Source organism: Primulina tabacum, chromosome 7 (assembly GCF_025594145.1).
Source record: "Primulina tabacum isolate GXHZ01 chromosome 7, ASM2559414v2, whole genome shotgun sequence".
NCBI lineage: Eukaryota > Viridiplantae > Streptophyta > Magnoliopsida > Lamiales > Gesneriaceae > Primulina > Primulina tabacum.
In genome coordinates, this window is record NC_134556.1 from 40,234,531 (window position 1) to 40,259,546 (window position 25,016).

The 25,016-nt window shown below is 35.8% G+C and overlaps 5 protein-coding genes across 6 annotated transcripts; 1 reads left to right on the forward strand and 4 right to left on the reverse strand.

Annotated features, from left to right (window-relative positions):
• Positions 1-1,567: 1,567 nt before the first annotated feature.
• On the reverse strand, positions 1,568-5,727 carry LOC142552066 (triacylglycerol lipase SDP1-like). The gene is given in 4 exon segments (XM_075661667.1): positions 1,568-2,199; positions 2,201-2,761; positions 2,968-3,111; positions 3,503-5,727. Coding segments are annotated over 4 exon segments (2,547 nt in total). The 5' UTR covers positions 4,934-5,727; the 3' UTR covers positions 1,568-1,788.
• Positions 5,728-8,228: 2,501 nt separating this feature from the next.
• Positions 8,229-12,674, forward strand: LOC142552067 (uncharacterized). Of its 2 annotated transcripts, XR_012821681.1 has the most exons (4): positions 8,229-8,856; positions 9,146-10,985; positions 11,083-12,558; positions 12,649-12,674. XR_012821681.1 is itself a non-coding variant. In XM_075661668.1 (3 exons), the coding sequence occupies exons 1-3, from the start codon at positions 8,782-8,784 to the stop codon at positions 12,492-12,494; spliced, it is 3,327 nt and encodes a 1,108-aa protein (XP_075517783.1). In that variant the 5' UTR covers positions 8,230-8,781; the 3' UTR covers positions 12,495-12,674. The 2 variants fall into 2 exon arrangements, 1 of the variants encoding a protein (XP_075517783.1); XM_075661668.1 differs by having other exon boundaries at positions 8,230-8,856; positions 11,083-12,674.
• Positions 12,675-16,227: 3,553 nt separating this feature from the next.
• LOC142550793 (putative protein phosphatase 2C 55) lies at positions 16,228-17,040 on the reverse strand. The gene has a single exon (XM_075659848.1). The coding sequence runs from the start codon at positions 17,038-17,040 to the stop codon at positions 16,228-16,230; it is 813 nt and encodes a 270-aa protein (XP_075515963.1).
• Positions 17,041-19,066: 2,026 nt separating this feature from the next.
• Positions 19,067-20,660, reverse strand: LOC142552069 (AAA-ATPase ASD, mitochondrial-like). Its single transcript, XM_075661671.1, has one exon. It carries the CDS (start codon positions 20,525-20,527, stop codon positions 19,184-19,186), a length of 1,344 nt encoding a protein of 447 aa, XP_075517786.1. The 5' UTR covers positions 20,528-20,660; the 3' UTR covers positions 19,067-19,183.
• Positions 20,661-21,692: 1,032 nt separating this feature from the next.
• Positions 21,693-24,150, reverse strand: LOC142552070 (uncharacterized). Its single transcript, XM_075661672.1, has 3 exons — positions 23,903-24,150; positions 23,624-23,733; positions 21,693-22,830 (listed from the first exon to the last, which is right to left on the reverse strand). The coding sequence occupies exons 2-3, from the start codon at positions 23,706-23,708 to the stop codon at positions 21,893-21,895; spliced, it is 1,023 nt and encodes a 340-aa protein (XP_075517787.1). The 5' UTR covers positions 23,709-23,733; positions 23,903-24,150; the 3' UTR covers positions 21,693-21,892.
• Positions 24,151-25,016: the final 866 nt, after the last annotated feature.

Below are 25,016 nucleotides of genomic sequence, written 5' to 3' on the forward strand. Positions count from 1 at the left end.
TTTATTAACTACAGTCTATACAGAGAAAATACAATTTTTTAATGTGTAATATTTAAAAATATTATAATGAGTAGGTCTCTTGTGAGACGATCTCACGAATTTTTATCTGTGAGACGGGTCAACCCTATCGATAGTCACAATAAAAAGTAATACCCTTAGCATAAAAAGTAATATTTTTCATGGATGACCCAAATAAGATATTCGTCTCACAAAATACGACCTGTGAGATCGTCTTACACAAGTTTTTGCCTTATATAATTTATATGTGTGGTGTAGCTCAAGTTGGCTCATATAGGGCCATCCATAGGGATGTAAACGAACCAAACTGTTCGTGAGCTATTCGAAGCTCGATTCGATAAAAGCTCGTTTGAGCTCGTTTAATGAGGCTCGTTAAGATAAACAAATCAAACTCAAACTTTACAGTATTCGGCTCGTTAGCTCGTGAACATGTTCGTTGGTAAGTTCATGAGTAATCTTTTAGACGAAAAAATAATAGTTTTGATATTTGATTTATTGATTTTGCATATTATTTATGAAATATATAGAAAAATCTATTAAATTTATTTATTATAATAAATTTACAAATTTTAATAAGAATAATATATTTTTCTTTAAATATATAATTTACTTTTTAATTAATTTAATGAAAATTTAAATGTATAATTCATATTTATTAAGCTTGTTTAGGCTCGATAAAGGCTTGAATAAGCTCGTGAGCCATGCATATATTCGTTAAATAAAGCTGGAGCTCGGCTCGATTATAAACGAACCAAGCTCAAACATTCAAGAGTTCGGCTCGGCTCGACTCGACTCGACTCGACTAGATCCGTGCCCGGCCGCCCATCCAATATACCACTTGAGAAATACCGACTTCCATTGTCATTTTCCCTTTTGGGTTTTTTTTTTGTAAAAAAAAAAAAATTTGCAAATTCAATTGTGGTTGCCTCCATTATTAATGTTTCAGTATCAACTACTACTTTTCTTCGAAATTTCCTTGGCTTTTCATCATGGACACGTCATCGTCGAGGCCTGTGTCGTTGCTTATTTATAATAAAGAAATTTCTCAACAAAATCCACGTAATTCTTTTAAATTTGGATTCATGACTGAATCTAGAAATTTCATATTTGGTTTGTTTGATAAATTCAATTTGAATAAGTCTATTGTGAGATTGTCTCACAAATCTTTATCTATTAGACAGTTCAAACCTATCGATATTCACAATAAAAAGTAATACTCTTGGCATAAAAAATAATAATTTTTCATAGATGACACAAATAAGATATCTGTATCACAAAGTACGTGAGATAGTCTCACACAAATTTTTGCCAATCAATTTTACAATGAATTTAAAATAACAAGCAACTATTTTTCATGTAATTACGATGAATTTTAAATGTATCACGACATAAAATTATTTTAAATAATTCGATCAATTTTTTTCTCAAATCCCAATCATTCCATCCAAACATAAAACTTGGTTATTTTAGTTTGTCGTTTTCTGAAAATTGTTAGATACATAAATAAAAATCTTCAAATATGATCCAAAAGTTGCCACAAGATATTCCCTTGAGATGACTTAAAAAAGAAAAATGGTTGCCCTTCATCCAAATATGCTTACTACAACAGATTCATAGAAGAAAATGTATCAGTGCTTGTTTGTGTCTATTATTCTATTTTTTCGCGATAGACAACTCCTTTCTAATCAGGGAGTCGTAACCGTATGGACCAAATTGTGATTTTTACATAGTAAACAACAAGAACAGGGGGGGAGGGGGTGTTATACAACCTCAACCATCCATAGCATGCTTATCACAGATACTGCCACTGGAATTATGATCATTTGGGATACCGCTCGAATCAACATCATCTACATAAAGGTGGCCTTCTCTTACATCGTCCTCATTTTCAGAAACCGAGCTAATATCCATCTCCTTTTCCGGAGAGTCGAGTTGCACACACTCTGCAACTGAATCGTGTGGCGAGCTATTATGGTCTGAATCATGACTACTCTTATTTGATGGTGTCAAGGATTCCTTTCTCACGACATTGAACACTATACCGTTGTGAATTCTTTCAGGCTGCAAAAAATCTCCTTCGGCCACCATAATGCTTGAAGTACCGGTGCCAGGAAGAGCTCGGTTATTCAAATCTATTTGATCAAATTCCGTATCAGATGTTCTATCCGGTGTTGTAACACTCGAGCATAGATGGAATTTGATCTCTTCCCGAAATCTGGACTCGAAGGTAGTTTCTGTTCATCCTTGAATCAGTCTCAAGATTCTGTACAAAGTCGACAAACTTGTCTGCCGAAGTTGTTCTCATCAAGGGACCGCCAGATCGTGTCCAAGTGTTGAGATCAATGCTTTCAGATTCACTGTCACTTCCGTCATGGGTGCTATGGTGTGCAGCCACGTTTCTGCTTGTGCCAACTACTTGGTGAAAAGATGACTCGACATCTGCCAGAAGGTCATCTTCCAGGGAGCCCGTTGAATTTTCTCGAGCAATGACGTTCCAAGAAGGGATTCTTTTGGATGCATTGAATCGGACTGTGCTGGCTAGACCATGAGAAGCGGCAGCTGCTCTTTCAGCACTTCTCTTCAACCTTCGCATATGGTTAAGTATGGCAACACACTCGTCAAGAGCAAGCTCGATTGCACAGTTGGCTTTTATCGCTGACAGCTTCTCCCAGACGCATCTTCTGCCTTGGTTTGCTGCCTTTTGAAGTTCAACGTACGATGGGTTCTGTATAATTTTTGCTAACTGCAATCACAATGCAAAGAATTTGAGAAGCCGGACAACTAAACAAACTACAAATTCACGTAAAAGGAGCTTCCTCTACTATATGTGATTCAAGACTATATCTTTATTAGCAGAAAAAAAGTGAAGAAATAATATCGAGCTATTATCCTGAACTATGAGATTTAATTTGACTAAATGAGATGATAAGAGTTTAATCCAGCATATACCTGAGCAAGAGTTACAGGCATTACAACAGTTACATCACCCTCCCAGTCCTGAGCAAAAAGCTTGGCAATTCCCCCCAATGGAAAACCAAGCTCCAATATTTGATTGCATCTGTGTTTCACCTCCATCTCAACTAGTTGGGCAAACTGCGAGGGTAAAATAACTCCATCTGTCAGTTACTCATTCACATAAAAGATAATGCAAACATGAAGGAAATTCTAGGTGAATAGAAGGATTGACATCCCCTATAATCATTAATCAACCTGAGCATCAAACAACCATCTGCCTAGCTTCCATCTTTGTTTATTTCAAAAATGTAAGCGGCAACAGTATTCAAGTAACATCAAGAATCTGACCCAAACTAGCGACAAGTTATCCAATAGTGGCATACAGATTATACTAATACAACCGAGCTCATTGTTCCTTTAAACAACATCATAAACAAAAACAAATCAAGCATATTACAATAGCTTCCATGTATGCAGGTTAAATCATTTAATTGATTAGATATGCACATCGGAAACCAATCAAATATACCTTTGCAGCAAAGTTGCCTCCATAAGCTCTAACAATCTCTTTCACCCTCAGTAAAGGTGCGATATGAGGATTTGCCTGACTCACAATAAAATGATTGACATTGAAGAGTTCTTTCAACTGCATCATCGGCAAATCAATCTCCAAGCTACCATCCCGCCAGCGACGCGATGCTGCACCAGAAGCCACATCAGGTTCCAAATGAAAGGGTGGATGGTAAGGCACAATTTCACCAGACCTATCCTTGGCCATTAGTTCTTGAGCTTCAAATAGACCAGGAAAAGCACAAGAAGCTGTCACTGCACTCCATATAACGACATGAGGTGAAGTCAAGTAATTGAGGCATCTCGGTGGTTCATGCTTTCTGGGGGAGCAAACTGTAATGCCCAAGATCCTCCCTGTCAGGTCATAAGCTTCTTGAAAAGTTAGATTGTTTGTAAGATGCCTCAGCATCATCTGCAATTGCCTAATCTCATGAACAGCACCTTGCGTCACAATCCTTTTGGAAACCGTAAAAATCCCACCCAACTGGTCAAAAAATTGAATAGAATGCCAAGAATCCTCAAAGAAACTTTGAAGCTCTGGCCAAGATCTAGTGGCAACAACAGAACACATCACCGATCCCACACTAGAGCCGGCAATTATCCGAGGCAAAAGTTTGTGCTCTACCAAAGTTTTGACAACCCCCACATGAAAAGCTCCCAAAGAAGCCCCACCACTTAATAGCAAAGCGGTTCTACCAAAGGCATGTCTAGTCTCATGCATAAAAGCAAGCTTCTCCTCCAATAGAAGCTCTTCTGAATCAAAGTCACAGACCATTCTTAATTGGGTTGTGACCTCATCTATATACTCCTTTATGAGTCTCGGTACCTGTAGCCTCTCCTTGTGAAGCTCGGGGTTGCACATATTACCAAGATTTCGCACGAGGTCAGCCCTCATACAAAACATAATATCTCGAAGGGAACCATCTTGACGACGGTGGCGGAGCTCTTGAAGTTTATTTCTTACAAGCTCCTCATCATAGAGATCCGATTCGTTCATTCTAAACGTCTCCTTATCAAGCATCTTAGCAGCATGCGCCCACTCGTCATAGGTCAAAGCAGATCTCATCATATTCCTCCAAAACTTCCTCTTATAGGCCATTTCCGCCCTCATTTTCAGATTAGTGTATCGCTTCAACGAAAAAGCAATCACCGTCACCATAACTAAAATCCCTTGTGGATTTCGAGGATGAAACCATGAGACTACCGGTGCTAGAAACTCCCTCAAAATGTTCCTCGATTTGTAAAAGCATATTAACAGCGTTTGAAAGATTTGGTGCCTAAAATGTGATAGAGACTTGCAAAAGAGAATTCTGAAAGCAATCATTCGACCAAACAGAGTCGAAGGTCCGATCGAGAATGGATCAACACTTGCATCATTACTTATATCCATGTCGTGCAGTGTCAAATTTTAGTGTAAACTATATTTTGGGAACCTCAAGATTGGATTGACAATTTCCTAGCTAATATCAGTATTATGCAAGAAGCCACTTGCTCTTCTCTCGGAAAAAGTGATCAAGATAACTACAACTCATAAACAATCCCATACAGAGAAATCTCGATGTGCAACAAAAAAACGAGAAATAAAAATAATCAACAGCTTAAGAAACGAAAAACAAGCTGAAGAAAGCAATATCAGAACCTCCAAATTTCAAATCTTGGATAACAAATTTAGGGGGGAAAATCCAGCTCTATACACAGAATCATCAAAAATATAAATGAAAAGACGTCTCAATCCGATTTTGAATTCTTCTAAACTAATTAATTGTCAAACGACTTTCCACAACCATTCCGCGGAAAACCCACGAGTCAAATTAATAAGCTACAAAAACTTCAACCCCAATGAAAACAAATTTCCCGGAACACGATTATCCTTTGTTCCCGAGAAAGGTGAATTATGAAGCAGCAACCCGAAGAATCAACAACGAATTAAATGCGTACGGTCAAAGCCAACGCGGAAGATGGAACAATAAATGATAATCCAACCAAAGCATAGGGATTTGCAAAATCTGAGTCTGGATAAGATCCGATCACGACACCGTTTTGCGGTTACAAGGTGACGTCTGGCGATTGATAATTGCGGAATCGAGATTAAACATATACCATCACGACCTTCGTTCTTGGTTTGATGTTTACCTCCAGCATTACCATTCTTTTTCTTGTGATTTATGTCTTCGTCTTAAATTTTTTATTTTATTTTATTTTGTTAGACACGTAATTATTTTGGTTTCTATTTCCCATTTAATATTAATTCAAAGACCAATCTTGGACTTATTATAAAATTAATTTCGGTTGGGTTAAACATGAAGTTTTGAGACGAGTGATCTTTGAGAAAATCCATATAATAAGCTGTTTTTTAGTTAATGATATTGTTGTATGATTTGATTGGTTGTATGAACGATAAACAAAAATACATCAGAGTAAAATCAATATATGAAGAATATGACGTCAACAATAAGAAATAATAAGACTGATATTTAAGTATTACAAGACAAATAAAACACACTTTTCTCCGGACTCGTGCGTCTCAAATAATCCAACCAATTGATGCCCAAGTATATACAACTGTTAATTGTCTCATATCGGTTGGATAGATAACCTTGGAGTTGTATATATGGGCTTGGACAATCCTCCTTCCTTGAGCTAGCTTTTGGGGTTGAGTTATGTTCAAATTCCAATCTTAACATTATTTCAGAGTCCGGATTCCACCGTTATGCGTTGGATTGCCTATATATAATTAGGCCACCCGTTCTGCCCATAATTGGGTCATTTGTAAACTGCACGCTCCATATGTTCATTCCTGGGCGTGAGAAGGGTGTGTTAATTGTCCCACGTCGGTTGAATAAATAACCTTGGAGTTGTATATATGGACTTGAGTTAGGTATAAGTTCCAATCTTAACACAAATAACATGTATGTTTATTGTTTAGCATGAGGTTTTGTATTGTCCGGACCATACGGAAATAAAATTAAGCATCCGGTAATAAACTAATAGAGCACAAAAAAACAATTGATTCTAACAATTTATCGAATAAATCACTTTTAAAAGCTCCATTAATAGATTTGACAAATATATAAAATCGTGTGTTCCAAAACGCATGAGCACGCGAAAAAATAAATTTATAGCGCGTGGATTTGTTATCTTAAGTTGCAATCGTTGGCATTAAAAACGTGGGGTTTGTACAAGTCAACTTTTCCAAAGCAATGTATAAATTTATGAGTAAGTCTATGGTAAGATGGTCGCACTAATTTTTATTTGTGAGACGGTCAATCCTATCGATATTGACAATAAATAATATTTTTAACATAAAAAATAATATTTTTTCATAGATGACCCAAATAAGATATCAATCTCACAAAATACGACATGTGAAATCGTCTTACGCAAATTTTTTTTTGTTTGTATTTTTTACGGTGACTTTTTACCTTTTTGAAAAGAAAAGAAAAGGAAATGGCTCTTGGACTTTAGGCTATTGGATATGCCCAATGACCTTTTTTAGAGAGAGCCCAATAACTTTCAAATAACGGTATAAGGCTTTCTGTTCACTCTCGAAATTAGTCAAAATTTATGGTTTTTTAGCCCTATAATTTTAATCATAATTCTTTTTGGAGAAAACTCGTTTTATTATTATTATTTAGCATATGATATAAAATTGAACTAAAATAAATAAAATTAAAATTATCTCCTAAATATTATATATTTTAATAAAACTCAGTTTTTTTAGAGAAGAAAGATCATGGAGATTTTTTTTTCTTCTTCCGGTTACCTTGAACTAAATCTAAGTTCGAGTTTTAAATATGATTTCCTCTCTCGTTCAATATATTACAGATAAAATGTTTTTATTTTTTATATGCAGGTTCATTAACACACAACCATATGGAGTTACCTGTCAAACTTAAAGTTTTAAAAATCAAATCAAATCAAATTTATGAAATTTCATGAAAGTCAAATTAATTAGGACTGAAATGCAAGAAAGTCAGGTTCGTGCAAATAAACTTTCATATATAGAAACAAGTTTCTATCCAAACTCGGCTCAGACTCAGTTCAACAACTATAATATTTTTTTTCTATAAATAAATAAATATTAGTAAAATAGTTCGAATTTACAATTACATAGATGTGGGTCTTCCTAAATATTATATCAATATTCGGTTTTTCCTTCTAAAAAATACAACACTTCCTTGCAAACTCGAGCTCAAATTCAAGCTCGTCTATCGAAGAAAATAGCAACACCGATCTTACTGTAAAGAGCGAACTGTTGGTCCACACGTTTTTCTGAGCTACTTCATGTTACACGAAATGCATATCCAGGTGGGACGTGATAAAAATTTGTGTGAGACGATCTCACAGGTCGTATTTCGTGAGACAGATCTCTTATTTAAGTCATCCATAAAAAAAGTTTAACCTTTTATGCTAAGAGTATTACTTTTTATTGTGAATATCGGTAGAGTTGACCCGTCTCACAGATAAAGATTCGTGTGACCGTCTCACAAAAGACTTACTCGTGGGGACGTACTTATTATTCATTCCATAATAATTACTTTCAATCTTTTATTTTTTTCCTTCGAAAATGGCTACGTACAATTCATTTGTCGGCATATTTAGTATTTACAAAATCAAAATGATCATAAATATTATTTATGGTAGTATTTGTTAAGACAAAGTCAAGGGAAGAAAACAAGGCCAAGTCAAGGCACCGGTTTTGCCCACCTTCATATTAATCTAGAAAGTAAGCTGCTGGCTGGTCTTCGTAAACACGAGACCAAAGTTTTGGAATCTATCTGTAATTTCGCAGTAATTATTGCCATTTCTTTTGTTAAATTCCTATAGCTTTGTCAAACAAGGACAACTCAAAATTTTTACTCCAAATACTAACAAATCTTTTGCCACTTCAGACTTAGCAAATCCCACCAGATTCAGCAAATCCCCTGTTTCTTGAATCTGTTAAAAAAATTGTCCAGTAGTTTGCTTTGGAAAATATCTACTGAGTTGGCTATTGTGATCTGTTGAAATGTATGTAATCTGGGGAGGCTTTGAGTGCAGTTGACTCCTCGGATTCTTTTGTTTTTTTTTTTTTTTAAAAGATTTTGGCAGAAAACAGAGGAGTTGGACTTGAATGAGAAGCAGAGAATTCTGAAATCAGTGGTCGATCAAACTTAATTTTGAAATCCCAGTTTGATTTTTTTGGGTTGTTCTGTCCATTTCAGTGATATTATTCAGAAGTAGCGGAAGGTAGATTCAATGGAGTTTTCTGATTCATCGCTGAATTATATGAAGGCTACAAGCAGTTCTCATACGAAGAAAGAAAACTCTCCGGTGAGTTTCCGACTATTCAGTATGAATTTCATTTTCTTACATAATAATATATTTATTACTATATTTTCCCCATATATTTTTTTATAGATTTACCGACTGGTATGGACCGACTCGAAATAACTAAGTTTCATGTATAGGGAAGCTAAAGTTGTAATTAAATAAAAAAACTTGTCAGTTTTGTTTGTTTTTCTGTTTTGATATTTCTTCAGTGAATTGCAAATCTTGAGAAATTATGCGTAGTTTAAGGAGAAGCTCAAAGGTTTGGAATTTTCTATTCTATTTATTACAGGGAGAAACTGAACTCGAGGACACCTTTTCAGTCAGTTCTTCAACTGTTGGATCACCAATTAATGGACAATATGCTCCACGGGTTAAATATGGAATCCACTACAGAACTAACAATAAGAAGACGCCGAAAAGTTTAGGCAATGCGAAGTCACTCCGGAGAAGGGCGAAATCAAGAATTCTTCAGCCTATTGAAATGCCTGATAATACTTCAGCCTCTTGCCGCGAATCTTTAGTTGATGCATCTGAAGCGTCAACTCATTATTTGAAGTCAACAAGCTGTTCCCAAGGCATGAAAATGAATTCTCGATCAAGTACTGATGGAAGCTGTTCGACTTTTTTGGGATCAAAGTTGCCTTCTTCTCGTCGTAGAGCATTTAAAACTATGTCAAGAACATCAAGCATTAAAAATGTGGGGATTTTGATAAAGAAAACTTGCTTTAAACCGAGGAGGCCTTTGTTCGATGACACTGTTTCTGAGGATCTTGCTGTTGATAGAGCGACATATTCTTCAACTGTAAAGGACTCGAAGTTTCCCCAGCCAGTTGAGATTTCTTTCGGAGAAACACAATCCGGAAAGAACTCGGGGATGAAAGTTTGCCGGTATCATCGTTGTTCTCTCCATGGCCATTGTCGGGAGGATCACGACTCTGTTTCACCTCCTAAACGATTCCTACACAAAAAGAGGCAGCCTTCTATAAAGCCGAAGAACGAGGTAGTGAAATCTGGTCAATGTAGCTGTGAAACGAAAGATCATCATGGGAAAATGAAGAATCACGAGAAATCCCAAATGGTTTCTATTACAAAATCATCAGTTCAAGAGGGGGAAATGGTTAAGGGGATGGATCTTTACCTACCATTCAATGATGAACAGAATTCTGAGGCACATGTAGAGGGATATGGTGGCATTCAAGAGTTTGATTTTCTTGAAATTGCTTTTGGCGAAACCTCATTTCCCGAGCGAAGTTATGAGGAGAATCTGATCATAATGAGGAAGTATTCTCCTCAGGACCAACAAATCGGGTATTGTTTGAAGTGCTCTGGCAACATTACAGAACAAAGTTTGTCAACTCCCAGGGGTTCTGATCATGCTACCAATTCAAATCTTGACAAGGACAATAATTATGTGATCCTTCCGAACAGGGATGCTGATGTTTTGGATACACACCCATTAGCCCACTTCGAGAATTCCAGAGAACTAAAAATTCACGTTGAGGATCATGCAAGTTTCATTACAGGCGAATGTGAAAATGGAACATCCAGCAATGATTTCCCAGAAACTCCAGTTGTCTTTGATGAAGGAATCAAAGACAGAAGTGTGTCCTCATCACTTTCAGATAGCCCAACTTTAAGTGATAACAATTCTGAGGTTGAAGGAGAGCTTACAACTGTATCTTCTATCACCGAAAATTTTATTACCAGTGAAGTAGTGCAAATTCCAGTCTCTGAGAATGACGCATCTGCAAGTGAAGGCAACAAACTTCAATTCAGCAAGCCGAGGCACATGAGCATGTGGCACTTGATACATCAGCATATGGCCTCAGAGTTGGCTACAGAAGCTGTAAACAAGCCATTTCCATCTGCTGAAGATCAAGATTTTGTTGATGATAAAACTTCATTTCTTCTGAAGGAAAGTTTGGTTGCAAGCCCGGATTTTTCTGATTCCAATATAGGTGCGGAAAATGGCTCAGAAACTCAGGAGATTGAAATCCGAAAACTTTTTGCTATCAAGCTAGTTCGAGAAGCAATTGAGAAGATTCTTCTTCCAGAGGTTCAAGATGACCTGTCTGTTACAAGTGAAAACATCTCTCCAAAAGAAGACGCTGAAAAGAAGCAAAATGAAGGTAGAGTATGTGTGTGGGGGTGCGTGTGTGTGTTTGTGTGTATTTATATCATTATATGTATATTTTATTTTTATACGAGTCATCTTATTTTCTACAGATTGCACTGAAGAAAGTTGTGGAGATCCGTGTGCTGACAAGGGCAAAGGCTGCGTGCCCTCGACCCCCGAAGAGATGGGCCCCATCGCTGAAGATTCTTTTAGTATGAAGGTGGTGAAAGCCGGAGAATCGGCTATAAGAAAATCTGATAAGAAAGCACCTAAGCACTGGAGTAATCTCAAGAAGTGGATTCTACTTCAAAGATTCATCAGAGAATTGGAGAAAGTGAGAAAATTTAACCCCAGGAAGCCTCGGCAGCTGCCGTTAAGTCCTGATCTAGAGGCAGAAAAGGTCAATCTGAGACCTCTAGCATTAGATGAGAAGAAAAGAGGAGAAGGATGGATGCTCGATTATGCACTTCGTCAGGCAGTGAATGAACTAGCCCCAACTCAAAAAAGAAAAGTCGCATTGCTTGTAAAAGCATTTGAAACTGTTGTTCCACCCCCGGAAGATAATCAATCTCTGCGCCGAAGAGACAAAAATGTAGCACCCGTTGAAGGAAAAGGAACGCTACTTGGCAATGATAAAGTTTCAGGCCTAGTTACTGCAAGACAAGAAAGAAGCGCTACACTGATCGAGAAGTATAGTAATCTTTTAACTTCTAATCAGAATGTCAGCAAATCAGAGTGTGGTGATAGTGATCCATCTGTTGCTACTAAAAGCCTGATCATCGACGATATGGGGAAATCAATAGTAACCGAGAAAGTGATACTGGCTGAGCCAGATGTCAAAATTCCTCGAGAAGAGAACACATCTGAACACAAAGATACAAATGGGGATGTAGATGACCAAGTAAACAGGAAAGATCATATAAACATGTGGCATATGATATATCAGCATGTGCTGTGTGTTATTGCCGAAAAAATGGGAAGCCAACTTCTTGATGGTTCAGACGATGGAGGTGATAAATCACCGGGCACAAGTAAAGAAAATCGTGTATCCAACAATCCCGGAAGTGGGTTCACTAAATCAGATGCTCTCAAACTTGTAAAAGAGGCGGTCGATGAGATTCTTCTTCCTGATACTCAAGGCAATACCTCGGATGCTCTATCTGTTTCTACAGAGAAAGAGATCTCTGAGGAAAATATCAGGGAAGCTGGAGAAGAAGAAAAATCAAAACCTGAAAACTGGAAGAAGCTGAAAAAGCAATTACTCCTCAAAAAATCGATCAAGGCATTGGAGAAAGCTAGAAAACGCACTCAAGCTCATGAACTCCTCACCCAGGAGCCCGATTCAGGACCAGGGCGAATTGACTTAAAACGTCAAATAATGGATGAGAAGAAAAAGGCTGAACAGTGGATGCTGGATTATGCTGTTCAACACATTGTCACGAAACTCAATCCAGCTCGGAAAAGAAGGGTGTACATGCTAGTCGAAGCCTTCGAAGCAGTGGTTCCATTTCCAGAAATCTGAATACTATGAAGGTCCGTCCAAAGTTACACAAGTCCGTCAAAATCATTAGATTGTGTTCATCAACGTAAAGTTCTTGTGATCTGATTAAGCAGTTACTCATTTGAGACTTGCTTACATTTGGAAAGAAATTTAAGCTATGATTTTACAATCCCAGATAAATAATTGCAAATCATTTTCGAAGGATGAGTGTTTGTTTGAATCTTTCTGGTATATATGGAGTGCATGTTTTGTGAAGTTCTTACTGAAGGAGGATTTTGAATCTCTATGCAATCAACATATTTGTATATGTATAAAATATGTTAAATATATCATAAAATCTGGTATTTGAATGTATCTTAGATGTTTGATGTAATTGTAACAAGTATATATCCATATTATTTTATGTTGACTTCTGTGTTCTTACTCATTGTTAATCAACAGAGTACTCAGAAATTCCTTCAAATTGGTTCCTGTTTGAAAAAAACAATTAGACTTACCTTGTGAACTCTTCGCGATGGCAAAAACTTGTGTGAGACGGTCTCACGGGTCGTATTTTGTGATACAGATTTCTTATTTGGGTCATCCATGAAATAATATTACTTTTTTATGCTAAGAGCATTGCTTTTTATTGTGAATATCGGTAGGGTTGACCGATCTTACAGTTAAAGATTCGTGATACCATCTCACAAGAGAACACTTCTTCTTGATAACACATTTATTTATTTACATACCTTTATTTTATAACCTAATCTAATGATGAACTAGTGTTGATTAAAAAATATTTTCTTTCCTTTTTAAGTTCATTTTCTATTATTTTTATGTTTTTTTTATAAGTTCAGTTTTTGGGTTATACACATAAAAAAAAATCTTATTTATTTCATTTCCCTACCTATACAATCTCTTACGAGTCTATTGTACAAATTTTACCTAGTGCGATTTACTTGGTTAACTTAATTTTCACGCTAGGATCTCCCCTGTCCATTGATGTTCAATAGAAAAAAAATTTATTTAGATAATTTCTATTTAGATAATTTAACCACCAGCACCTCTAATTTTTATTTTATTAAAATGAGAATGATATATAACATAAAATAATATAAATATAATACAAGTTCTAAACCATTTAAATCCAAATTTCGATGTATAGTTTGATATCTAGATTTTGTACATGAAGATATATCATCTCTTAATTAATGTAATTTTCTTGAAAAATATTCGGGTAAATCACAAATTTTTTTTACCTTTGAATCTCAAATGTTTGCTGAATCAAGGTCAAATTAAAGGTCACGTTGATAATCAATATTTGAGAGATCTAATTTTCTCCCATAATGGGTCAAACCCGACTCGATTCTGGACTAATTCGGAGCAATTTAGTTTCAGGAACCGAAGGATCTGAAAATAATAAAAATCTAATATGAACGAATTTCTCAATTATGTAGAGTTGTTTCTTTTACCACTTGAGTTAAGAAATTCGTTGGAAAACAAATTATATAAACAAATGTCTTGTGAGCGTTTCGATAAATAATAATGATATAAAACATTTGTTGAAAGTAGCTAGTTAATTTAACGACAATAATCATGAATTAACAGTATTATCTCAAAACCTTAATTCAAATATATACATTGATTCTGGGGTAAAAACTTGTGTGAGACTGTCTCACGGATCGTATTTTGTGAGACAGATCTCTTATTTGGATCATTCATGAAAAAATATTACTTTTTATGCTAAGAGTATTATTTTTTATTGTGAATATCGGTATGGTTGACCCATATCACATATAAAGATTGGTGAGATCGTCTCACAGAAGACCTAAGACCTAATCTTGTGAGACCTACTCTGGATTCTAGAATAGAAAATGTGTTAAATGAGCCATGAAAAAGATTCACACGCGCAGAAATTCAATAAGACTAACTGTATATATATTAAATATATCGCCGCCTTCTGGTTACCTACATTGCATATCTCGGGCCAAAAAATAGAATATTCCCTTGCACAAAAAATAGCAAACCACAAAGCTAGAAAAAAACAAAAGAAAATAAAAGGCGAAAGGAAAATTAAATTTGACCAAACCTCACCAAATTAAAACCTATTATTTCCTCTATAAATATGAAGAGCTAGTGCACTTATGTCACACCAAAGTATCTTTCCAAAGTTTCAATGGCAGGGATGCAATACAAATTCTTTCCAACGGACTTCTTCTTCCCTCTCCAACAGTCAGGCGGCGGCGGCCACTGGCGGAGGAGACGGCTCGTCCCACGCTGTTTCGCCGGTCAGATCAACACGAGATATCGACTTGTCCGAAGGGTCGAAGCAGCCTAATTCCATAGCCATGACCAACGGCAAGATTGTGAAGCCAATCCCATCATCACCGACAACAAAAAGTCACAAGAAAAAACAAGCATATTGAGCCATGAGTTAGATTATATATCACAGTAATATATATATAGAGCTTTTCGTTACACTCGAATCCTGTATATATAGATGCTCAATAAATCAACCAGAGCTGATCGATGTTATATGGAAATAGTCATATGCACGGATCGAACCCATTTTTCCATGTTTTTTTCCTTTTGAGAATTTTGTGGAGGCTTCAGATCAGCATAAACAGACCTCTGTATGTTTTTTCATCTTCACTTTTGCAATTTCAATGTTTAAAAATTAAATATAGTATTAATTAATTAGCAAATATCCTTTTTTGTATTAATTTGACAAGAAAATTATTTATTTGATGGTTCTCTTGTTGATTATTTTATGTTCCTCGAGCTGTCAATATTGACTTGTCCAAGGCTTTCTCTAACTCCAATTAATGCACACATTGTAACCGTGCTTCAATTGTGTTCGCACATGATTTTTTATTTCAATCATTTTAAAATAATATTAATATATTAAAAATAACCAATCTAAATTGTTTAAATGAATTACTATATTTTATATTAGTAGTTCTCATATGATGTTTATAAATATTTTCCCGAAATTAATCTTGTTTGTTGAAAAAACCTTGTCATAATAGAAATTGAAGACGCCCACATCGTGGCATGAATTATATTTATCGATCATTTTTAGAAAAAAATTTCTATTTAAAATAATTAAATTGACATTTTCATCATGCATGTTATTAAATTAAAATTTATTTTTTAAAATTCTGTTATTAGTTAGTTTCAAAAGCAAATTTTGTTATTTAACAATTTTTTAATATTTATGCCATTTAATGTTTTATAATGTTAAACCAATATTACCCAATTAAATAAATTTTGATTGAACTAACTTTTTGAAGGAGTTTCTAGAAGATAGATTAAGCCGAGAAAATAATAAATACCATACCTACCTTTTGATAATTATTTAGATATTTAGACCACGTTAATGTCACACATCGGTAAAATTAAGTTTTTGAAAATTGTGTAGATGGACTTGGATTTTCTCTTCGAAGAAACTCATTCGGTTACAATAATCAACCATATGAGAGAATATTAATAAAACCAAATTAACCTATGAACAACTTTCACATGCATCCATTAATCTTGAATCAAGAAAATCTTAAGAGCTACTGACAAATATTGATGAATCTCAAGATATACATCAAACTTTTTCTTGCCATGGTAACCCCAGGAAAAAAGTTATGCGAACATAAGACCAAAATTCAATTCATAAAATTGTTTCAAATTTAGTTTTCCTACAAATGATACACAAATATATGTAGTGAATCAACAAATAAAAGATTCTTGAAAACATATATAGTAATCAGAGAGAAGTGAACTACATTGATATTCTAATGACAGCTGGGACAACGTAGGCAACGGCGACTGTAACATCATCGTATTTCCCACCAAAGTGCTGAACCCCGGCCTCTTGGGCAGCAATCTCGAATGGGGTGCAACTATTTTTATCCAAAGACTTGTGGCGCGCCACCTTAGCCAATGCCCAAGCCACCAACTCCGGCTCATTCTCCAGACACAGCCTCGCCACTTCCTCTATATCCTCAGCAAACACGTTATCAAAAAGCCCGTCGGTCGCCGCGATTATGACATCGTGACTCTCTACGGTCATCGTTATCTCTTCCGCCACGTCCGGGGTATCGCACCGAGAACTCTTCCCCAACTGATAAGGATGGTTGAATTTGCGCTGCTGTGTGGGTGAACTGTACACAATCTTTCCTCCCCTTATAACCAAGAATCCACTATCGCCCACGTTCACCGCGCGGAGCGTTCTGCCGGCGAGGGTGAGGATGCAGGCGGTGGAAGAACCCTTCGCCTGCGTCTTCAAGAAAGCTTCATTAAGAACGCACTTGGGGTCCACGGCCCCCCTGCGGCGGCGGTTCTTGATTGCCGTGATGACGTTGCGCATCAGTTCTCTCGAGTACTCTCCTGAGTCGATGCCTCTCTTTGACCATCCGCCCACGCCGTCCGCCACTCCAATGGCGTTGGCCTCCTCCAAGATGAAGTGAGCATCTTCGCCCAGGGGTTTTGAGTTGTTTTCTTTGGGTAAGCAGAAGGATCCGGCGATCATCGACATCATGGGATCATGTTTACAGACGAACCTCCTGAATTTGCGTTTCTCGTCGATCATCATTGTGTTTTCTCTAATATTCTAATGAAAAATTATAGGTTTGTGTATGATTATAAGATATAATTTGACCATATATATATATATACACACACACATATATGATTCTACATGCCTACAAAAGGTAGGTAATATCAAGGATCCCCCGTATCTTGGAAAACCCTGATCAGTTCGTACCAATCACGTTTTCACAGTTACTGAATGAGCACATAATTCAGATTATTTTTTATCCACAATTCGGATTATTTTTTATTAAAGTTAGAAACGTATTTGTTTAGTTGATGCGCCACTTCAATTAAATCAAAACCCAAATAAATTCTTTTTTAAATATTTTGTTGTTTTCCATCAGAATCCAAAAAGAAATTATATATACATTTTTTCCCATTTCTTTCTCAAGATCTACACATATCCTGCTCGGAACAGCGGAGATTCTTTTAGCCATTCACTTGATATCTATTAATGTACTGATTATTAATTATTTTTACATTTAAAAAAAATAATCGTAGAATCTTTACAAAATCAATTCATATAACAATATAATGTGATTTAACTATAACAAATTATGCTATATAAATTAGCTCTATAACCCGATTATATTAAAATTCAAACTATATTGAACTTTATTAAAATAAAATAATATTTTAAATCTTATCTAGGATCGCAGATTTTATGGTTTTGATATAACCGATTAATTATCTAACACACTAAAATCATGATTTATGTGTATATAATCTATATATAATTATATATAAATAGTTTGGTGACATCCGCGCGGCAAAATTGGGTGACAGTGGTTTCATGGTTATGAGGAGAGGAAAGATTGTGTACACTTCACCCGTACAGCAGCACAAAATGTAGGGTGGCGATATGCTGGAGAAAGCAGAGGTGATCATGATGTCGGCAGAGTTTTATGACATAGTTATCGCCGGGACCGATGGGCTTTTCGATAATATATATGTTTCATGAAGATATAGAAGCCGTGGTAAAGCAGAGTTTGGAGCCGGAGGAAAGGAATAAGCCAAATCTGGTGGCTTTCGATTTGGCTACGGTTGCCCGGCTGAACTCCTTGGATTAAAAATAGGCGCCCACCATTTGAGATAAGAGCCCGCGAAGCTGGGGTTCAGCACTTCGGAGGCAAATATGATGATACTACAGTGGTTGTTGCCATCTTTCCTTCTATCTAATTCACGTGGTCCAAATACAGAGTTGTTGCCTCTATCTTTTTAAATAAAATATATTTTCTTAAAAAAAATTAATCAATTGCCTGGAAAAATATGTATCATGTGTACAGGATAGCTAGTTTTTAAAACCTAATTAATTATGTGTACTCTTAAATTAATCCAATTATTATTTTTTTAAAAAAAGTAAATTTCTTAACAAATGTTTGGTTGGAAAAGACTTGAAATTAAAAATTAAAAAACAAAAGCATATAATATAACATTCGATCCCATAGGACGGTATAGTGTCTGCAAGCTGATGTTTATGGACTCGAATCCACTCAATTTCAGATTTTTGTCCCTCTATTTTTCGTTTTCCAGTGTGCATTGCGATCCGAGTTTGTAAATTTTCTTTTTAATGATGGATTATGAGGGAGAGGGTAGCTTCGTAATTGGATTGGAAGGGCGTGTTGCTCAGGCGGCGGCGCCAACGTGTTGGTGGTGGAGTTGAGGGTGGGGATCCGGGAGAGTGGCGGGAAGGTGGTGGAGAATATGATCTTGAGTATAGTGAGTCGGAGATATGCGTGCGTTGATGAGGTTCTTAGGACCGTACTCGACACATTTTCTTTTGTCATCTAATATGTAACTTAGCGCATATGTGCAAGAAAGTGTAGATAAAATTAATTACACCAAGTCTCACTTTTAACATATTATTATATTATTTTGAAATATGTGTAGGACTGGAAATCCATAAAGTTACAATAAAATTACTCAAATCATGTATCTTACTAAATAACCATAATAAAATACACAAGGAATTCAATAAAGAAGCAAGATTAGATTAATTATAGCTTATAAAAAAATCAAAAGAGATGGCTTCTGCTAGAAAATGTAAGTGGTAACTGGCGTAAAAAATGTATGTATATACAATGCGCAAATTGCAAGTTCATGAATTAATACAGCACATTAATCTTTTTGGATTCACCTCAGGATCACGCAATCCTTTCTTGCTCAAGAACATAAATCAAACTCTTCAAGCAAGTTTCTACATTTCCACCCACACCTTTCGGCATCAAATTCTCGGCAACATCAGCTGGAGTAATCTTGATTTCTCCTAACAGAACCTCAATCCTCCCAAACAAATCATGATCCTCCAAGCCAAGATAATTCTTAGCCAAAATTTTGAACCCTTCAAAGCTGCAATATGAAAGCTCAATATGTTTATCCATTCGCCCTCTTCTGATCAAAGCTGGATCCAATTTATCCACATGATTTGTCGTGAAAACAATGAGTCTTTCACCTCCACAAGCTGACCAAATCCCATCTATGAAATTCAAAAGCCCTGAAAGAGTAACATTACTCATGTTCCTTGAGTTATCAGCTGGTTCCTCTTGCTCATGTTCTTTTTTGGCTCTTTTCTTCCCTCTCTGGGCTGTTAAATCTACGGAACAATCAATATCTTCGATCACGATAATCGACTTACTGGAAGTAGCAATCAGTAGCTTCTTAAGCTCTGTGTTATCTTTTATGGAAGTTAACTCAAGATCATATACATCATATCTTAAGAGATTAGCCATTGCAGCTATCATAGTGGATTTTCCAGTCCCCGGAGGACCATAAAGAAGATAGCCCCTTTTCCAGGCCCTTCCGATCCTTGAATAGAAACTTTCACCATTACTAAATGCCAATAAATCATCTATAATGCCCCTTTTCTTATCCAAATCCATTGCTAATGTTTGAAAAGTTGCTGGATGCTCAAATAAAACATGGCTCCAAGAAGGACCACTGTTGGTGTAAAGCTTTCTCTGCCTGTTTTTCACTCTTATGGCCTTGCCCTCTTTCATCACATGATCCAAGTAAAAATTTACGACGAAATCCCTGTCTTTTTTGTGAAATTTCAGCTTGTAATACCTCTTTTCATCGTTAATATGTTGGAAAGACAAGGTCTGAACCTTGGAAATATTTTTACCTGAAGCCCACCAAATCTGGACTCCTTCGTAGGCATCAGCCACTTCTTCATTATCGTCCATGGTGAGCACCAGTGGGTGGCTGCTGTTTTTCAGGACATCCGCCTTCATCCGCCGGGCCTGGGAGGATGAAATGGAGCTCAGGTAGGTCTCGATGGCAGAGTAAGCCTCGCTGCGCATCAGACGTTCGCCGGTGAATTCATTGAAGGTTACTTGGATGTACGGAGAGAGGAAATTGAAGGCTTTTATGAAATGTTTTTCAAGAAAAGCTTTTAGTTGGGGAGGGACATATCGTTCAAGAATTGCTCTCGCAAACATTAGAGTTGCAACTAAGGATCCAAATTGTGTAAAGATTTCTCCCATCTTCATTTTTTTAAATTTTTTGGAATGCCAGATTAGTTCTTCATTCGAAACATTTGAGGCACCACATTGTCATGTTGGGCTTGTGCAACGTGGATAACAAATTCTTACGACAAATGTAGAGGCAGACTGAGCTATATTTTTTGTGCTTTTGTGGTCTCTGTGTGAGTGTTTTTTTTTAAATAATAAAATAACGGAGAAATAGATATTTTTTAACGTACATATTGTATTACTGTATCATTTAGTACAACAAATTATATTAAAATATGATACAATGATAACATTTATGCGATGAATCAGGTCCTGTTTTTGTGTCTACCGTAGAAATTCAAGTGCTCTGTTTTCTATTTTTTGTCATAATTTAATGAGTGTTCTAATAACATAATTTTTTACTGAAATTAGTTAATATATTTAATGATAAGAGTATATTGATAAAATAATACAAAAATAATATTAAATATAAAAATTAGATTATATATTTGAGATGAATAGATTTAGGACAAATGTCTTCCTCGAACAAATTTCACAAGAATAACAATTTTTTGTACAATAATATATCAAACCCGAACATAGTTTGAGAATTACGGATTAATTACGTGTCTGATTTGTACGTGCATGTGGCGGTGGATCGACACGATAAGTATACCACTTGTTTGTTGAGACTTGTCATCATCTCAACCAAACAAGCCGTTAAAACGCTGGATATTCTTCTTGGATCCACAACCAGTCTCGCTGTATGGGTATTAAATTGTCTTATTTAGAAGTTATACCATTTCCTAATGGATGTTTCAGGAAAATAAGATTATATAGGAAATGGTATATATTACTATACAACACCGATTTGAAAACCCAAAAAATATATATAATCGCTTATAAAAAATTAATGGTCTCTGTATTTTTAAAAATTAGACATAAATTCCCACACAAATGAAATAAACGTGCCTATTTTATAAAATAGTTTTAATTTAAAATGGAGGGTTTTATGTTTTTCGATATTTTACTGTCTCAGACGCTTGGAGACGAATGGGAACTCTGATCGTAAAACCAAGAATCGTTAAATGGCACGTATGAGTATATAGCACAAAAAAGACTACGAATATTTATACAAAGACATGCCACACCGGAAACTCTAACAATACCTATACATACATAGAACCTCCGACAAAATTCGAACGGACACACAAAATGCTAGCTTATATATAACACAACAACCACCCCAATATCAGGCATTGCCGTAAATTTTTTGGGGAAACTATAAATTATGATGTCGAAACTCAACGAAATATGATACTCATCCCCAAGTTCGATATTGTGTACAGAATGTAAAGAACAAATTAAATATAATGAAATAAATTGCACCTTTCCATTTTGAGTTCAGGAGACATGTTTTCCCTTGTTCCATGTTCGCTCCAAAGTGATTCCAGTATGATTGGTAACTGGCACACATGAATTATACGGATTCAACTTTCTTGAGTTGGATCTCCCCGCCATTGCAGATTGCTCTCCCCGGTGGACAGGTTTACGCCAACCCTTCCCGTCTTTTGGGAAATCATTCATACATAGGTCGTTCTTTGTAGCCATCCACGTCTTGTTACTCAACGAGTTTCTACCAGAATTTACACTGGGAAAATTGTAGTCGTGCTGTTCTTCACAAGCTCTATTGTCTGGCAAGATTTCATGCCCAACTTCGTAATTGCCAAGATTATTGTCATAATTCCATCCCCACGAGTTATCCCAACCACTTGCCCGCGGCATGTATCCTGTTTGCTCAATTCCATTACTGAAATGCCACACGTTATCACAGAAACCCGACCATGCAACTGCAGCTTCGTTATTGAATGAATTGTCCCAGTTATTCTCCCAAGAATTAGCATTATTGGCGGAATATAAGTTATCCGGTACTTTAACATTCTCTTCCTCGTCTCCCCAGCCTGAGGGCGAAAATTCTTGGTTTGAAACGAGAGAATCACCAAAAAATACGACAGTACCAATGTTTTCTTCGATATAAGGAATTGCAGGTTTGGTATCAAGGTTTAATGACAGCTCGGGATCAGTTTCCATATCCCATTTTATGTCGTCAATATAGAGGTCAGGATTGGGTAATTCAACTTCACATGGAAAGCCATTTATTTGAGCCCAGAATCGTCTTTTAGCATTACAAAACGCCTCTTCCCCTGCCGAGTCGTTCCACATGACCACGTTATCACAGAGGTGTGTAAATTTCTTCAATTGCAGTAATGTTTCCCAATCCAGGGAACCAACGACTTTGCAAAATTCTTTCTCCCATGAAGGCACAGTCGGCTGCCAACTGCCTGTAGAAAATAACCAATGTATCTGTGCAAATTAAATTAAACAAATTGCAAACATGACAGGTAGAATTGAAAGAACTGTTTCTGTGTGAGTGAGTTGATACTTCAACAATGGAATATTTTCTTCAATGCTTGTCTTTATAATGATTGGGTTCATGGACCAAAAAATTAGACTGATCAAAGACAGGAACAAAAAGTTGGAGAGACAGTGACAACGAAATACAACATCAAATTACAGACATGGAAACAGGAACATAATAAATACAATCAACTTGCGAACATAATAAATACAATCAACTTGCATAATAGATCGACAACGAATGATCGTTGTAATCCAAGTACGAATTTCCAGCTTCATGCTCTATGCATCAATGTTTACAACATGATTTGATCCGCTTAACCTCATGATCTTCACTCTAAACATTTGAAAGGAAGAAAATGTACGTAGCTGAGACATTTCGAATGATAGGGCACATATCAAATCAGTTCAAAGAGAAAGTCTTCGATTTTTATTGTTTTAATAAAAAGTGAAAATTCGTGTTCTTCCAGCTACAGCTACAAATATACATACATATAGTATTCAAAGTTAAAGGGTCCTCCATTTAATAATGGAATCATCGAGAACATAAAACAATTAAAGATCAGTATTTTCACATTCAACTCAGAAAGAAAATTCACACGATTTCAAGATAGAAAATTTACATCAAGAAACCCACTTCAATTAAAGTGCCAGCAACGAAAAAAAAACGAGAAATCAACAAATAAATCAGAAATTTAAAAAAAAAATCGAACGTACCGCGAGGTGGCTTTTTACCCTGCGATCTTCTCCTCGGCACCTCCTGTCTGCAGTTATCCCAGTTTAGCCTCCTCCCATTCTCCATGATGACAGCACCCAAAAAAAAAATACTAAAAGCAGTCATACAAACAACGAAAAGTTCAAGTAAGTCAACCAAGAAAGAAACCTAAAAATTCCAAAATAAACTTTTATTTCTTAAAAAAAAAAAAGAACCCCATAACCTCAAGAAACAAACAAGGAAAATTCAATGCCGAAACCGAGAAAAGAAAAAACGGGCACCTCAGATTTCGCGTAAAATCCCTAAAAAGAGTCGCGGGAGAGATTTGGGAGCTGAGTTTCTGTCTGCTTGTTGTTGCAGTGGCTACTTCACAAGACACCGTACAAAGACGGAAGGCGAATAAGAACTTGCCAAGCAGGGAAAAAATCAAAGAAAAGGGCAGCAAATTGTTGTCAGAGGAGAGACTATAATGATGTGATCGGTGTGTAGCAAATTTATTAGGAGGGGAAAGGGATGGGGATTTCGAAAGGGAGAGTTTTCATTAAACCGTTCAAACCTTAAAATCGTTAGAAAAATAAATAAATAAATAAATGTTAGTTAAATTTCATTTTTTAATTACAGCCACAGGTTTTGGTCATAAACTACTGTGCTGGTTTGGTCCGCTTAAAATCGTTATTTAGTATTTTTTTTTGAATTTACGTAAATCTATATTATATATTAATATGTACAAAAATGCATTTGGTGTTCTTTTCATATTTTACCATGTTTTTGTAATCTTTTTATTTTTTTGTGTCCAAAATCACTAATTTCATTGGAAATTGATATGATAAGAATAAATATTATATTACACATATTAAATATACATAAACAAAAACCATGAGAGCAACAACAAACCTTTTTCCTCCTATTTTGAAGTATTGAAATGTTATTTTGCTTTATTTTTTTTATTTTCAATTGATAAAATGAATTTTAATTTGAGTAATATGTGCTTAATTATCCCCAAACATGTGAGAGCAGAAAATCAGTGTCAAATAAATCATATTCGATGAATTAAGTGGTTTCGGGCAAAGAAAGATATCAAAACAAAAAAATTCAAGTTATTGTATGAAAACTAAACTCCGACAAATTATATGATTAAAACCCAAAATAACAAACTTATATGACTAAAATTTAATGGCATAGCCCAACATTTAAATAATTTCATAAAAATGTAAATTAATTTTGGCAAAAACTTGTGTGAGACGGTCTCACGGATCGTATTTTGGGAGACAGATTTCTTATTTGAGTCATTAGTCATACATGAAAAAGTATTATTTTCTATTGTGACTATCGGTAATGTAAATCCGTCTCACATATAAATATTTGTGAGACCGTCTCACAAAAGACCTACTCATT